Source organism: Pseudophryne corroboree, chromosome 6, assembly GCF_028390025.1.
Source record: "Pseudophryne corroboree isolate aPseCor3 chromosome 6, aPseCor3.hap2, whole genome shotgun sequence".
In the NCBI taxonomy this organism is placed as follows: Eukaryota; Metazoa; Chordata; class Amphibia; order Anura; family Myobatrachidae; genus Pseudophryne; species Pseudophryne corroboree.
The window spans coordinates 521,435,954-521,453,721 of NC_086449.1; the positions used below are offsets into that span (position 1 = coordinate 521,435,954).

At 41.4% G+C, this 17,768-nt stretch overlaps 1 protein-coding gene across 4 annotated transcripts in view; it reads left to right on the forward strand.

Annotated features, from left to right (window-relative positions):
- The window catches only part of MDM1 (Mdm1 nuclear protein), a 132,387-nt gene extending 114,974 nt beyond the window's left edge, over positions 1–17,413 (forward strand). For all 4 annotated transcript variants that reach the window (XM_063927512.1, XM_063927513.1, XM_063927514.1 and 1 more), the window contains 5 exons: positions 3,787–3,935; positions 5,819–5,940; positions 6,865–7,096; positions 10,255–10,314; positions 15,788–17,413. In XM_063927512.1, coding sequence (XP_063783582.1) covers positions 3,787–3,935; positions 5,819–5,940; positions 6,865–7,096; positions 10,255–10,314; positions 15,788–15,897 — 673 coding nt within the window. In that variant the 3' untranslated portion in view covers positions 15,898–17,413. The remainder of the gene's footprint in view (positions 1–3,786; positions 3,936–5,818; positions 5,941–6,864; positions 7,097–10,254; positions 10,315–15,787) is intronic.
- The last annotated feature ends 355 nt before the right edge of the window (positions 17,414–17,768 follow it).

The window sequence follows — 17,768 nt, forward strand, 5'->3', positions numbered from 1 at the left end:
CCCACACAGTAGTGCCCCTTATTCACATTATACTATATAGTAGTGTCCCTTATACGTATTACGGTACACAGTAGTAGTGCCCCTTAAACATTATGCCACACATAATGCTGACAGAACAGCTCCTTAGCGCAGGGCACTTTGGGATTGGACTGTGGGGAGATTTCAGGAAGTCTCTCCCAGTCCCTGTAGTCCCTGTGGGAGATGGGGGAGCGCTAATGTTTAGAAGTAACGGTGCATACAGCAGAGAAGGAGCCGGGAGCTCCGGTACTATTATACATTGCTGTGGGCAGTACAGTCAGTGTCAGTGGCGCATACAGATCTGCGATTGGGCGACTGGTTCTCCGCCCACAGGTCATCTGCGATATGTACAGGCGCACCAGCCGCACCACCTGCTGGCTGTTAATGACAAATCATCTCTTGCATATTTGCGCAGGATATTTACTATTCATCAGACACACAGGCATTTAGAAGAGGGTAATTGAGGTGTCAGGAGTCACTTTGACAAAAAAAAGGCAAATCTCCTTTTCTGAAATTGCTTGTATAATCTCTACTCACAAGATTAGAGAGTTTGGAAAGTGAATCAAAACAATTTATGGTAATTTTTTTTACTGCATAAAAAATAATCTTTTACTAGATTAAACCCCCTGAATGCTGCTTTATGCCACTTTCAGACATGTGACCCGGCCATTTGCTGGGTCTAGCAAGATGGCAAAATCCTGTGTCGCAGCTCCATGACCCAGGTCGTCCATTGGTAGTTTGTTTTCACACAAACAGAAATCCCGAATTTCCTCCTGGTGCTGCGGTTTCTTCCCAACCTCCAAAAGCGTACTGGTAGATGAATTGGCTGCTGACAAAAGTGGACACTAGAGTGCGTTTGTGTGATTTAGAATGTAGACCATACGTAACTACTTTCCTAAGTGTCCTGGAGGCTCCTGAAGTTTAAGAAGTACTCTGACTCCCGGGATTGCAGGTCACCCTTCTGCAACCCACACACTTCTTGGTGAAGTGAGTGGGACTGGGGTGTCATGGGGCAATTGTTAATAAAATCAGTATGACCGTGCTCCCCTGTGCATGATGATGCTATATGCACACTTGCACAGTGGCCACCTGCATCTCCCCTATGGAAACTCCCAGAGTGGACAGACAAAAAATAAGTATGATTTAAAATGTAATGTACAATACGGCCCTGATTTATGTGAGTGATATAACATCCTCTCTAGAATGCTGTATAATATATTAATGCCATTTAACTTATTGATTAATAATATACAGCAGTGGTTCCTAAACTGGGTGCAGTGGGGCAGTTGGTGGTCCCAGGACAAAATAAAATTATTTATGGTCCATGTAATAGGCAAAACCAGAGCTGGTGTCTTAAATTATGTGGCCAAACAGAACTGCAACCATTAGTTGATGAACAACTACTAACAATCTTACTTAACTAAGTTATCTTTTGTTTTTATATAATATAATACAGATCTAGTATAATACAGAAGCTAAAGATTTTTCCATTTTATTTAAATAACAAGGGATTTTCTTATTTTTGTCCTTGTTATGAATAGGTTTTTTTTTTGCAAATTAGCACTTGCACTGTTTCTTAAAAAAGATTATAAGATTATAGCTTGTTAGTGGTGCTCCTTGATCTGTACTGAGCTTTCAAACAAAAATGACCAAATTCTGAGTCAGACGCAGTGAAGCGTTTTTCTTCTCCGTATGCATCTGAGTCGCACTGCGTTTATACCGGGTAGCGTGAGCACAGTGTCAGAGTTGCGTTTGAGATGCACGGGAAATGTGCGGTCTCAGAAATGTCTTGAAGATGTATTTGGTCTTCCTGGGCAGTCATCAAGATACTGGTTATGTTTTCCATTTGGTATATTCGCAAAATTTCAATAAATACGCAAGCCCGATGTTTGTGGGTCTACGCAAAATTAGCCGTAGCATGATTGACATGTTGCAGCATTTGGGGTTAGAAACCTTCATCTTATGTGGGCTGTCCAAGGTCTGCTACCATCACAAGTCGCGACCAATGGTCACGATGGTGATCTGATGCTGCGTCTTCAGACACAGCACTAGGATCTCGCAGATGCATGCAGGAGGTGTCTCCTACAGACGCCTACTGCTACATTTGCATTTTATTTGTACAGAATTGCACAGCGGCTTCCCTGCGACTGTGCAATTGCATACAGATTGGAATCAGGCCTTATGTCTGATCATTTTGTGTAGCTGTTGAGGGACGTCTGTAATCGACAAGGGAAATAAATGTTGGTTTAGTGAGACAATAGTACCGCTAGTGATAGAAGAAATCTGACTTCTTACATTTGTCCATAATTTCCTATATGGATTAATATGATGAATTCCAAACATGGAGGGGATATCCAATTACCCGCGGTACATTACCGCGGCTAATGATATCACCCGGGGTTATCCTTTTAGCCCCAATTAGCCGGCGCGAGCTACGGCCTATCGGGGTTTTTGTGTTACTGCAACGTGTGCTGACAGGATATCGCTGCACCTCCAGCTCCCCGTTCACATGACCGCTCCACAAGCATGTGGGCGGGGGAAGTGGGGGATGCGTGTCACAACGCTGCTTCAGCTTCCCCGGTGGGGGCCACAGTGCTGAGTGCCGGCTCCTGGGCCACGGCGCCCTCTCTGCAGTCCCAGTCTGCTGCAGCGGTGGGCATGGGACACTGACAGGTCGCTGCAGCTTATCAGGGATTTTGTTTCACCTTCCTCGGAAAGCCGAAATCAAAGTCCCACAAACAACCCCGTTCTCACGAAAACACACAGATTTCACTGAACCTGTGTGTTTTCTGGAGGGAAAGCTGTCCTTTTATGGTCGATCCTAATTGGATAGCCTGTAAAAATAAAATAGTAAATCCACATGGGTGAAACATCAGAAAAAAGTGTGAAAAAACATCAGTTTTTCGCACCCAATGTTTTATCTCCTCTAATAGGATACCGCCCATGGTGTGGTGTTTGGTTGGAACATAATACAGGTTGAGTATCCCATATCCATATATTCCGAAATACGGAATATTCCGAAATACAGACTTTTTTGAGTGAGAGTGAGATAGTGAAACCTTTGTTTTTTGATGGCTCAATGTACATAAACTTTGTTTAATACACAGTTATTAAAAATACTGTATTAAATGACCTTCAGGCTGTGTATATAAGGTGTATATGGAACATAAATGAATTGTGTGAATGTAGACACACTTTGTTTAGTGCACAAAGTTATAAAAAATATTGGCTAAAATGACCTTCAGGCTGTGTGTATAAGGTGTATATGTAACATAATTGCACTCTGTGCTTAGATTTAGGTCCCATCACCATGATATCTCATTATGGTATGCAATTATTCCAAATACGGAAAAATCCGATATCCAAAATACCTCTAGTCCCAAGCATTTTGGATAAGGGATACTCAACCTGTACCATCTAAAGAGTAATATACAGTATAGTCCTTTTCTTTAATGCGTAAGTTTATGGAGGGCTAGAGAGCCCCTCCGATATCAGTCAACTCCTAAGTCTACAATCTTTTCCCAGTCTTCCACTTTAAAGTAAATGTATGCATTTCTTTATTAGCATTAATTTCAATAAAGAGGGCATTTTATAGATCCCTTTGGATGAATGATTATATAGGCAAAGCCTACCAGAGAGAGAGGCCTGCCTGAGAGATAGGTGCTTCCATTTAACAGCATAACTGACAGTTTTTCTAATGTTAACATGGCTTATGCTTAATGTTTCTAATAACTAAGTAATTAATTATTTTGTATATTTTTATTATAGACCATGTGATATGAAATTAAATCCCACAGAAGATCAGTCTGAATGTACCTCCATGTCTTCTGCAGCTGAAGGAAGACTTCCTACTCCAAAACTGAAAACACATGGCCTAGCACAGAGAACACATCATGATCTAACTACTCCAGCCACAGGTAAGGTTTGTAGACTGCATATGTGCATTAGTAGTACAAACCTGCCTACTGGGTCATACCCGTTTCTGTCATTTTACAGAATATGGCTACTACGAGCAGCAAACATCACACAGGTTTGTGCATTTATCTTTGTTGCTAGAAGAACATGCCTATCGGGAGAAGTTGGGAGGCTAATTAAATAGCCTTCTGAGTTAAAGACCGAGGTTACCTCCATTAATTACCCGCGGTAAAGTACCATGGGTAATTGAATTCCCCCCCATAATGTTATTCCAAAATTAGCTTTTTAAACTGATTTGTACCTAAAACAGTCAGATAAAAATAGCTTTGTACCCGTTTTGCATTAAACAGTGTTTGAATCAGAGAGAAAAGTATAATGAGATAACACAAATGTGCATCTTCTAATGTGAGCAGCATTAATGCTGCTCTTTTTGCCGTGCTATCATGCTCCTATATTTGTGTAATTGTTACCTTCGTCCCACAAATTAAGGCATATAAGAATCTCTAACAAGCACTGTTTCTGGAGAAAGATTGAACAATTTCATTAAGGGGGTGGCCCTAAAATGATATCGGGCAGAATAGAAATATGAAGTAATCTTATCACTTATTCCATCATGAGACACAATCCAGAAAATCAGAGCACTGGCAAATAGGAGGGCAATATGTATGCACAAGGTCATCAAATAGGTCTGTTTACACTAAATTAAATATACTGCCCTTCGCACTGCTGTCGTTAATTTTATTTGTAATCCCAATTAGACAAGAATTGATCGTTTTTAGTTGCAGGATACATTTTGGTAAAGAAGTATGCATCATGTTAATGCAAGTACTACTTGTCCTAGTACTTCATCTGGATTAACAGAAAAATAAATATTACTATCTAAATGCATTGTGAAAACATTACTATGTTACTAGGAATTGGGATGATAGTGGTAACAAATATGAAGACATTGCAAAATGAAATATAATAATGTGAACCTTTTTTAAGGGGTTGTTTATCAAAGCTTGGAGAGAGATAAAATTGTGAGAGATAAGGTGGGTCATTCAGATCTGATCGCTGCTGTGTGTTTTCGCACAGCGGGCGATCAGATCCGAGCTGCGCGTGCATATGCAGTGCAATGCGCAGGCGTGACGGGCAGCTGCAACAGGGATCGCCGGTCAGAGACGGGATTGTGCGAAGGATCCATTTGCATGGGCGTTCGCAAGGAAATTGATAGAAAGAGGGCGTTTGTGGGTGGCAACTGACCGTTTTCAAGGAGTGTCCGGAAAAACGCAGGCGTGTCCAAGCGTTTTCAGGGAGGGTGTCTGACGTCAAATCCAGTCCCAAACAGCCTGATGTGATCGCAGCGGCTGAGTAAGTCCTGGGTTGCGCAGAGACTGCACAAAAGCAGTTTGTACAGCTCTGCTACATATGCAATCGCACAGCGAAAATACACTCCCCCTGTAGGCAGCGACTATCTGAATACAGGACAGCAAAAATCACTGCCTAGTGATCAGATCTGAATGACCCCCAAAGTACTAACCAATCAGCTCCTAATTTACATGTTACAGACTGTGTTTGAAAAGTGACAGGAGCTGATTGGTTGGTATCTCTCACAATGCTATCTCTTGCCTACCTTTGGTAAATACCCCCCTTAATACTTTTTCAAAACCTACACTTTAAAAAAATATATGACTTGCTTACTTAGCTTCATTATCCTAGTTGTGACTGTATACAGAAATATTTCAGGACTGAAGTAATGCTCTAATTGTCCAAAATACTTTATTTTACCAGATAAGCTGATACTCAGCTTCACTATGTCCATCTTACCTGTCACCTGTCACCATCTGTGAAGACCCTCCCATTCTATAACATAGTACTACTAATATAACCCTCTACTCCTCAGGTGGTGCTCTTTTAGTTTCCCCAACTAACCGTCACCACACATCGGAACATAAGCATAAAGGTTCCACTAAAAAAGACAGCAATTACGTCTCCAAATATGTAATTGAAAGAAAGATGAAAAAGGTATGTAAAGAGTATTGTATTGTGAAAAGTAAAATGTGATGATATTGTATTAAACAAATCTTGAAATTAGATGCTTAGGTTGCATTAGTATGACTCACAAGAACTGACCTTGCAGTCATCCCATTTTGCTGTACAGTGGATATAAAAAGACTATACTTCCCTGTTGAAAATGCAGCTTATTGTGATATAAAGCCTAAACACGAGATAGTCATGTTAGATATTTTTCCACCTTTAGGCCCCAATTTACAAAAGGGACAAAAGCCCTTTGTTCTTTGGATTTAGGTGGGACGTCATCTTGGCAGTGTCCAGTTCGCTAGATTTTCTTTCACTTATTGATGGTAGACTTTAGTGTTCCATAGTATATGTAGTGTAGTGTACTGTACTTAAAATTTCTTTCATACCCTTCTACTGATTTGTACATATGTGTCCCCATACACATAACCTCTATACGGAATACGGCGCAATAGAGATGCTGTGGGAGGAGTGGTGTAAAGTATTTATTTATGTTTTGCATTTTATACGACAGAAGCACGCGGATCTGCAGCTATTCTGCTGATCCACGTGCTTTCCGACAAGTCGAATTCCCCGAATTGTCGGATAAAAAAGCTGGGGATTGAATAGGTCGGAACCCCTTTCCGACCTGAAAAAGTCGAAAACTGCCGTCTTTCTGACAAGACGGCAGTATCGACTTCAGTTGAATATACCCCTTAGTGTGCCTTGGGGACCGAGTTTGGGAATGCTTGCTATAAGAGCTACAGTATGTGTATTATTTTAAGCTTTTTCTTCTATATAGTCTGTAATACTAACATTGCTCACATATCTTATACATTATTTTTATTAGAACTTCACTTTTCTTGTAGGTCAGCAGTGTAATTATTACTGCAATTTGACTTAATTTCACAAATTTCCAAATTTGTATGCCAGGATGAAGAGCCATCTGTGGAATCTCCTCCTGTTGCTGGTCTGATGACTGTAGATCCATTGCCACTGAGGGTGGATCCATGGCCGAAGTCACTTATTTCTGATAGATCTACACCAGCAACTATATTCTATCCTGTCAGTAGACCTGTAGAGAAACCTTCTGTCCCAGTATCTCAGCAGTGGAGTACGCGTCGAATACATGGATCCCTACGAGATCCTGAATTTCAGCATAATGGTGAGATTAAAAATGTCCTATTAATTCTAACTAGATATAAATGAATCATCCAATATTTGCTTTGCTTTAAGCGGCAACAGTATTTCCTGTTCCTATTAGGAATTGACTGGATCCCAATACTGTTTCACTCTTCCTAAAATGTCTGCAAGCTTCGCTGGGTTAGCATCAGGACGATGTGTGTCCCAACCGGTTCAAGAACCGATGAACCGGTGTACAACCGCACTATGTACAACCGCTGTATTTACCTGCGTGCCGCAGTAGGGAGGCCAATCCTGGGCCGTTTTTTCAATCCCGGGTATCGGGATTTAAAAATGGTCAATCCTGGGATATCCGGGATTGGCTATTCCCTATGTGTCCACCCCCTCGCCCCGCCCACACAGTACTCACCATACAACAAAGGCGGGCGGGAGGGAAACATCCGTCGGTCTCGGCAGGTGACGGCGGACGCTGTCATGCTGTGCTGGGGAGCCAGGAGGAGGGAGCCGGGCAGCATCTGAGCATCCTGAGGGCGCTCAACGTTGATCCCTCAATCTCCGGGATTGAAGCTTTCAATCCAAGGGATTGAATCTCTGCCTTTTTGGGACTAGATCTCGGGATCCCGGGATTGGCCTCCCTATCCCGCAGTCAGTGGGGTCAGCCCATCTGACGTATAGTACATTAGATGTGGGGATCCCACTGACCATGGCCTGGAGCGCACAGTCGCAGGTACACATTGAGTGATATGGCAAAAACTTCATTGTGATCTGTGTTGGACTACCTATTTATACAATATACTGTATGGTGTACCCCACCTTAGAGTTAGGGATGATTACTGAAAGTTATTTACTGTTGTTGTTTGCTGTTGTTGTTTGTTTTTAGTATTGTCTATTTTAATTATAGTTAAGCTTTGTTAGTGGTTTGTTATTAAGATTATTTTTGTTGTCATTTTAGTTAGCTTTATAATTTACTTGTTTTCATTTGGTAGGTTTTTTTTTTTTTCAATTAGTTACATTCATAGGGGGGAATTCAAATCATACATCACGCCCAATTTCCTTTCTAACGTGTTCCCCTTTATCGTGCATATAGCGCCCATAGTAATCGGGTTTAGCTGCGTAACAGGTTGGGTTCCCTCGCTGCCGTGGGGGTAGCGCGCTGAAATGATTATACCACGCCCGTCAGCAGAAACAGAACGTGTGTGGAAGAGGGTGAAAAGAATTGAATACCGCCCATAGAATCAGGAGAAAGCTGAATACTGGTCACCTGAAGAAGCAGGTCAGGCAGCTGAACAGCTGGAACTATCTGCTTACACCATCTGCGCCAGCATCTGCTATTGTGCTACATCAGGGGCAGGGAACCTTTTTCCTACCAAGGGCCATTTAGACATTTATAAAATTATCAATTGACAAAGTGTATTCTGAGATATATATACACACACACACACACACACACACACACACGTATATATATGATAACAGATTATTCGTATGTGTGTATATGGTGCATACTCTGGTAAAAAGAGAAAATACAGTAAGAGGTGCCAGGAATCTATATATTTATATATTTATTCCTTCAGACAATGAATCAGGGGGCACTAACAATCACTTCCCATAAAACCAGCAATATAATAGACTACGTGTATGAGTAATAACAATTTATTAAAAGCACATTTTGCTATAAGAGATAACCCTTTCAAATACACAAATCAATAATAAGTGTCGTAAATGAAATGAAGGGTATTTTTTCTCTCAATCTTCAACACTGACGTGTTTCGTCCTTTACGAACTTCTTCAGAGGGATGGTCAAAATGGCTATAAGATCAATCCAAAATTGAAAATCAAAGGAAACGCCAGGTCTTTTGGACCATTTTACAATATTGATTTGTGTATTTAAAAGGGTTATCTCTTATAGCAAAATGTGCTTTTAATAAATTATTACTCATACACGTGGTCTATTATATTGCTGGTTTTATGGGAAGTGATTGTTAGCGCCCCCTGATTCATTGTCTGAAGGAGTGTTTATATATATATATATATATATATATATATATATATTTATATGAGGTACACTAGAGAAATATACCAAAGGGAGACATTAGCTCCTATATGTCTCCAGGCTGTCTTTAGGTGCATCAGTCTGGGATAATTACTGTATGTGTGTGGGATTAGCACCCATTGCAGCAGAGCCGATAGTTGGAAGCAGGCAAACCTCTGAGAAGCAGCTGCAAAAAACAGCGCAAAGAGCCGCGGTGATCGCAACGCTGTGATACAAGCCAGGCAGCAGCGGAGCAGGTGTATACGCCAGGAAGATGTAGGGAGGAGTGGGAGCTGGAAGCAAGCACTAGAGCCCGCAGGAACAATTGCTCACTGCTGAGCACCAAACACTGGCTGCCAATACCAGCTCAGAAGCCGGAGTCCGAGCCTGTCGCAGCGCCACTTCCTCCCAGTCCCACCTGCGGTTGCCATGTTAACCTGCATCCTCCCCTGTCCCCTCCATTGGATGCCGCCTCTCTCCTCCCTCCTCTCCTGCGGTACTCTGGCCGGGCCAGGCAAAGTGGCTATGCGGGCCTTATATGGCCCGCAGGCCGGACGTTCCCCACCCCTGTGGTATATGGTTTTGTTTTGTTTTGTTTTGTTTTGTTTTTCAAAAGCTTTATATTTGAAAATATATAAAACTAGTAAAAAGAAAATATTATTTAGTTAAATGAACAGGTATCGTTATTGTACAAGTACCACCACAATGCGTAATGAACAAGCTCCAAGCATGGGGGACACTTGTGACTTCAACCTCATTCACTTATTGGGTGAAGTAGCCTTTTAATCTTGTCTGTTTGTTGTCAAAAAAGCTTTTCATTCTTTGTTAAATACACCACCCAATGGGATATGCAAAAACTACACAACACCCATATCACCAGGTTTCACCACTTGCGCATCTTTATATTGTGACAAATTATGGCCCAGATTTGTCAAGCCTTGGAGAGTGATAAATTGCATGGTGATAAAGTGCCAAACAATCAGGTCCTAACTGTAATTTTTCAAACACTGCCTGTGACATGACAGGAGCGGATTGGTTGGTACTTTACCACCGTACAATTTATCACTCTCCAAGGCTTGATAAATTTAGGCCTATAATTTTACTTCTAATTGTAATATTAATATCTTCTATTTTTCTTTACTTTCCAGGAAACTTCAACAGTCCATGCTATTATAATGGAGACTTTAATGATAACAGTAGCATTGAAGGTATGGTTTATGATGTACACTGAAATCTGTGTGGGATGTTCTAAATATACAGATATATCCTCTCTCATTGTGGCTGCAGTCATGTTAACAGCACTTTGTGCCTAGTCGTGAACTCGTTTTCTAACACCAGGCGTCTTTTTTTCTGCATTTTTGTGCTTTTTGTGAGCTTGTTTTCTAACACCAGGCATCTTTTTGTGCATTTTGTGCTATGAGAATAAGAGGCACAAGCAGACTCTGCTGATTAAAATGAAATGCGATATGTCAGGAAGGGGTAGGGTAAGGGGAAAGGGGAAGGGAACTAGAGCACAAGTGATGGAATATAGATTATATGGTCATGACAACCAGTAATTTCATAAACCACAATTCTTTTGTAATTATGTCCTTAAGAGAAGGATTATAACCATAACTCATGTGGGGGTGCTCCCCTGAGAGTATATAATTACAATTGTAGAAAGAAGAAAAGAAACTCTCTTTTTCTGGGGGCACTCATTGAAAAATTAGTATATTTAAAATGTAACCTTTATTTGCTCAAGATTAAAATATTATGGCACACTACTAGACATAGACATTTAACATATATATATGGTTGATCCTGCCAGTAGCATATGCTTGTCTCAAAGATTAAGCCATGCACGTGTAAGTACACACGGCCGGTACAGTGAAACTGCGAATGGCTCATTAAATCAGTTATGGTTCCTTTGATCAGTGTCTATCTTATATATATATGTTAAATGTCTATGTCTAGTAGTGTGCCATAATATTTTAATCTTGAGCAAATAAAGGTTACATTTTAAATATACTAATTTTTCAGTGAGTGCCCCCAGAAAAAGAGAGTTTCTTTTCTTCTTTCTAAAATGAAATGCGACATGCCTATATTCTGTGTGCATCTGCAGCTGTATCTGCATAGGAAAACACTGTATCATAGCATTTTGTATGCAAATACGGTGTGGGGGGTAATTCAGTGTTGATCGTAGCAGCAAATTTGTTAGCAGTTGGGCAAAACCATGTGCACTGCAGGTGTGGTAATTATAACATGTGCAGAGAGAGTTAGATTTGGGTGGGTTATATTGTTTCTGTGCAGTATAAATAATGGCTGCTTTATTTTTACACTGCAATTTAGATTTCAGTTTGAACACACCACACACAAATCTAACTCTCTGAAAATGTTATATCTGCCACCCTGCAGTCACATGGTTTTGTCCAACTGCTAACAAATTTGCTGCTGCGATCAACTCTGAATTAGGCCCACAGTCCTCTCCGCATAACGATACAAATAAGACACATTTTTGGCAAAAATGGATGCCCGACATTAGCAGAGTTGCACTGGAACTGCCAGCTGACTCACACCAGGTATCTCGCAGTGCATGGCATATTGAGGCTAGATGTATGAGGACACATTGCAAACAGATTATGGTTTAGATAAATAGCAGGACTATACTTTTATTTCAACAAATTTTACATTCCATTTTATGCTGCTACCCAGGTAATGTATTTAGCTTCTTTCACCTGATTACACAAAATATCTAACTGCCCCAAAAGACAGGGTCAAAAATATGTGGGAATGGCCTATTTAATAAACCTGTCCTGTGAAAATGTATTACATATTGGTATGATATTGTGGAGTCTGTAAATAGGTTGTACATTCTCCACCATCCCAAGCTCTCTGAATTCTGCTATAATGGGAATCATGTGCATGGGGTCTCCCTTTAACACTACAGTGGCACAAAAAACCTGTGATACAAGCTCCATGCTGAAAATGCCCCTGATGTGTTGTGGTGCGGGTAAAAACAAGATTGAAACCATTGGAGTAGCAAGTTTACCACTAGGGAAACCAATCCCTTCCTCATTGTAATCACAGGATTCGGGATTGTAACAGACACATTGGTCCACACAGCAAAGAAAACAGACACATACACACACTCACACTGGCCCCCACTGGAAAAAAAATAACACGCATTAATTGCCTCCACAGGAAAAACACATTAATTGCCCCAGTCCCCCACAGAAGACTGACCTTACCTCACTTGCTGTTAGTCTCTCACAGCAAAACTAACTTGCAGCTGCTACTTCAACTTGCAGAAATGCCATGGAAGAAGAGAGGATCTCCCAGTTCCTTCCTCGCCCTCTCGACACCTCAGTGACTCTACCTCAATCACTACTGCAGAGTCTGTACAGTGATGGAACGGCATGCGACTGACGTCACAACGCCTTTACCAAGATGATTATAGGTCATGGTCCGTTCCTTGTCTGAGCCGCTGGAAGAGCCCAACGCTGCCTGGGCCACAAATTAACTTAGCACTGGCTATGGAGGATGCAGCTGCTTCAGACATGGTCTCGAAGAAACATTAGGCAGCTGTACTATACTCATGAAGCTGTGCTGTTACTTGCATTAACATGAGGTAGTAAATCTGGCTGACGTTGGTATCCGCACTTGGTGACCGCTTTCCGTGCAACTCAGAATCAGGCCCTAAGACGGGCCAATAGTAAATGGTTATAGCTGGCTGTCTCTGAGACTCTCCTATACTGCTCGGCCAATCACAAGTGTTTTCCCATGTCATTTGTGATTGGTAGCTAGTGAAGAGGTGTCCTGGATAATCCAGACTTTTATCATTTTGGGTCTGATTCAGTTCTGTTGTTTACCAGTCGGCTCATATGCACGATGTGCACTGTGCATGTCTGTCTGCAACCTCGTTTGCAGTGCTCAAAAGCCACAAGCATGATTGACAACCTGCAACCGGCAGAGCAGGGGCAGTGATGGGGATCTTTCTGCAAAACAGTGGTGTGTCGCCTTCAGGGTCTGCAACAGGGTCTGCATCTTCTGACACAGATTTCCTGGGCCTGCAAGCCTGGAATTCACGCCCATTCTGACTAACCTAAAGGTTACTCGGATGTATGATGTTCACAAAAGTGACCTGTTGACTGAGTCTACAGGCACAGCAGCAGATCACAGAAGGAGGAAGGAAGCGTCTATTTACATGAGGTGTCATCTGCAGCATTAGCATATTTACACACAGCAGCTGCATCCACCTCTGAATCAGGCCCATAGTGTGCAGATGAATTTTGAAGAATCTTTATTCAATTAAAGTTTATTTGTAAATTGTGTCTTTTTTGTACCGTACTCTGGGCTTGATTCATTATGGATCGCTGTCGAGGCTGAGATGGCAATGTTCACAAATCTGCTCTTGATAAAATTTGCATGTGAAGAGCCGCCCAGAAAGGATAAAAGACGCCCAACGATGCAATCGGACATCTGCGTAGGCCTTAGCAGATTCACAATGCATACGCAAAAAAAGGACACCATCGACATTTGCGGCTGACCCCAGCATACTCAAATCAATGAGAATGGAGTCTCACCGGGCGCCGTTTTTGAATGCAGCATTTGCATATGACGTCAGATACATGCCCCAAAATGGCCATCACGCGCCTGCGTTTTCCCAACCACTCCCCAAAATGCCATATTGCCACCCACAAACAGTCACTTCCTGTCATTCAAAATGTGTTCACTTTACAATTAGGCTGCGTATGCATGGTGATTGCATTTTGCTTTTTGAGCACGCGCATTGCGTTCACAGCGCATGTGCAGTTTGCCGATAACAGTTTACTGCGTGCAATCTCACATTTGCAATCGGTAATGAGTCAGGCCCTCTGTAAATGTACAGGCTACTGTAGAGGCAAATTTGTTAATTCAGGGTGCAATCATGTTAAATACCGTAGCCCCATCTGCCATACTGTCAATTTGAATTAGTTAATTTCTTTGATTTACACAGTAATCCATCTACTCTATGTTTGAAAAAGTATGTAACGGATTTTGTAACTCTTTTAACATTATTATTGTTTATACAGCGGTGTACAAAGAATATGCTATACATATCATTCTCTGTCCCAATTGGAGCTTACAGACTACAAGGGGGTATTCAATTAGATCCGACAATTTTGGAGCTATCGAATTCACCCACCTGCTTATTCAACTGCGGGCTGTTTTCATCCACTTTTAAGGTATTTTTGCCAATGCATTTTCACTTCTTTTTTTTCAGCGAAAAGGCTTTGGCGAAAAACGCCTCAAAATCTGTGAAAACGGACCACTTTTTTTGCCGGCGCAGGTGAAAAAACACGTGGATTTGCTGACACATGTTTTTTGCTCCTACTGAATTTTTCACCTAGGCGGCAAAACGGCCCCGCTATTGAATAGGGCGAATCCCCATTCACCGTGAAAAATAGCGAAAAGTACCGTTTTTTTTCAGCTAGGTGAAAAAACATCCTTAATTGAATACCCCCCTAAGGGGTCTATGTACTAAGCCTTGAAGAAAGATAAGGTACCAACCAACCAGCGTCTTTTTCGAACACAGTCTGTAACATTTATGTTAGGAGCTGATTGGCTGGTACTTTATCTCTCGTCAAGGCTTAGTACATTGGTGGTCATTCCGAGTTGTTCGCTCGTTGCCGTTTTTCGCAACGGACCAATTAGGTGGAAACTGCGCATGCGCATGGTACGCAGCACGCATGCGTTCAGTAATTTTACACAATGAACACAAGCTCGAGCAACGTTTTTTCATCGCTCGAGTGATCGTAGTGTGATTGACAGGAAGTGGGTGTTTCTGGGCGGAAACTGGACGTTTTCAGGGAGTGTGCTAAAAAACGCAGGCGTTCCAGGTAAAAACGCAGGAGTGTCTGGAGAAACGGGGTAGTGGCTGGCCGAACGCAGGGCGTGTTTGTGACGTCATACCAGGAACTAAACGGACTGAGGTGATCGCAGTCTAGGAGTAGGTCTGGAGCTACTCAGAAACTGCTAGGAATTATTTATTAGCAGTTCTGACAATCTTTCGTTCGCTATCTCTGCTAAGCTAAGATACACTCCCAGAGGGCGGCGGCCTAGCATTTGCAATGCTGCTAAAAGCAGCTAGCGAGCGAACAACTCGGAATGACCACCATAGACTCCTAAGCTCCCTACCATGAAAGAGCACACTCACCCACCTGTTGATACAAGGTAGGGTTCATTTTTGCCAGAATCCAATTAACCATGTGTTTTAAAGGAAGCCGAAGTATCCAGAGAAAAAACCCATACAAACACGGAGAAAACCTACAAACTTCAGACAGATAGGGCTATTTTTGGTGGTGACCTCAGTGCTGTGAAGCAGTAATGCTACAGTAACTATGCTGCTGAAATGCATTAACTAAATGCTACCTGTACCTGAACAGTACACCGTTGCTAGAGCGAGAGCAGAGACTTCTCCTCTCATGTGCCTTTCCTTCTCTTACTTACCCTATCTTATACTCCATACTCCCTTTGATGGCATCTAACCCCTGTTATCTGTTTATACCTTGTACTTGCCCTACATTAAGTCTCAAACTGTAAGTGCTTTATTTATATTTTGCTCATTTGTTTATGTACTCTGTAATGGGCGTTGCTGATCCCCTTTGGCGCCATAGAAATGAAAGCTAATAATAATAATAATTGCTACAATTCCTTTTTCAGATGACCGGCTGTCCCAGATCTCTGCTAGGTCAGCAGCTTCTAGCTCTCTGGCCTCTCAGGTACTGGAGTGTGCACAGAGGCGAAAAGAGTACTTCTGGGGCAAGAAATGACAAGATTCATCAGCTTTTATTCTTTTTTACATAGATGTGGAAAATGTAAAAACTATGATAATTATGTGTGTTTAAAATTTGTCTGTATTTTCAAGATGTAATCATTGTCTTATTGGGGTTTTTTATGCACTATTCCTATTGTTGAAATAATGGTAGGGCTAATAAATTGTATGATTCTTATGTCATTCATTTGCAACAGTATACTTTGAAATCAATATAGATCTATGGTGGTCATTCCGAGTTGTTCGCTCGTTGCCGATTTTCGCTATATTGTGATTAGTCGCTTACTGCGCATGCGCAAGGGTCGCAGAGTGCATGCGCTTAGTTATTTTACACAAAAGTTAGGTATTTTACTCACGGCATAACGAGGATTTTTCATCGTTCTGGTGATCGTAGTGTGATTGACAGGAAGTGGGTGTTTCTGGGCGGAAACTGTCCGTTTTATGGGAGTGTGTGGAAAAACGCTGGCGTTTCTGGGAAAAACGCGGGAGTGTCTGAAGAAACGGGGGAGTGTCTGGGCGAACGCTGGGTGTGTTTGTGACGTCAAACCAGGAACGAAACTGACTGAACTGATCACAATGGCTGAGTAAGTCTGGAGCTACTCAGAAACTGCTAAGAAATTTCTATTCGCAATTCTGCGAATCTTTCGTTCGCAATTCTGCTAAGCTAAGATACACTCCCAGAGGGCGGCGGCTTAGCGTGTGCAATGCTGCCAAAAGCAGCTAGCGAGCGAACAACTCGGAATGAGGGCCTATGGACGGATTGGATTTACATTGTCTCCCCCCTGCCCTCTTTTCTGTATTATACAGTACGTTGGAGCGATTACATCTCCACTCCCTACTCACTGCTTTAGAATATACCGATTTGGTATATTAAATAAACATTCACCATGAGAATGTTAACATGGTCATAATATGAACATGTCAACTCTATGGGCGGTAGTCAATTCTTTTCACCCCCTTTCACACCCGTTCTGTTTCTGCTGATGGATGTGGTATCATCATTTCAGCCTGCTACCCCCGGGGGGAACGAGTTGCCCTAACCCTTTAAGCAACTAAACCTGATAACTATGGGCGCGATATGCGCAATAACGAGAAACACGTTAGAAAGGAGATTGGGCGTGATGTATCATTTGGATACCACCCTATGAATCTCGATTTACAGACTGCATACCTAATTTACAGTACAAGACATTCAAGACTACTGTTGCTTTTTATATTTGTTGAAACAATGTTACAGTTTTATACAGAATTGTTTGACATTACGTAATGCTATAGAGTGGATTTTTAGTTTTAATGTTTCAGCTATAAGGGTACTTACTGGCATTGTGTATGCTTACAATAAAACAACTCAAGTTCCATCGGTCAGGTGAAAACAAATAGAAACTGGTTCACATGCGGTATACCTATTATGGTAAAGTTTCTATTACACTAATTCGTGAAGCACAATGTCAATAAAACATAAACTCACATTATTAAATAAATTTTTATTTAAATAAATACTCCCCAAACCTTCATTAATCAATTTCTTAATATTATTTGTATTTTGTAATCACATGGAAGATTTTCTTCATATATAATCTATGGGCAATCTTATTTATTAAGGTTATTCTTCTTGTACGCTTTAGAAAAGTGTTCTTTATTTATTATCCAAGGGTTCTTTTTGCAATCCATGGGACATTTCCTGTGATTGTAATCCATGCACATATGTAATCCACTGACTGTCATCTTTATTTGTAATCCAGAGAAAATAATAATAATAATAATAATAATTTAAAAAAACAACACATAACAGACAACGCTAACTACTCTGCAGAATGAGTGTATGCCAGTTTTGTGTGCGAGCCTTAATGTTATTGGCTGGCAGCAAGG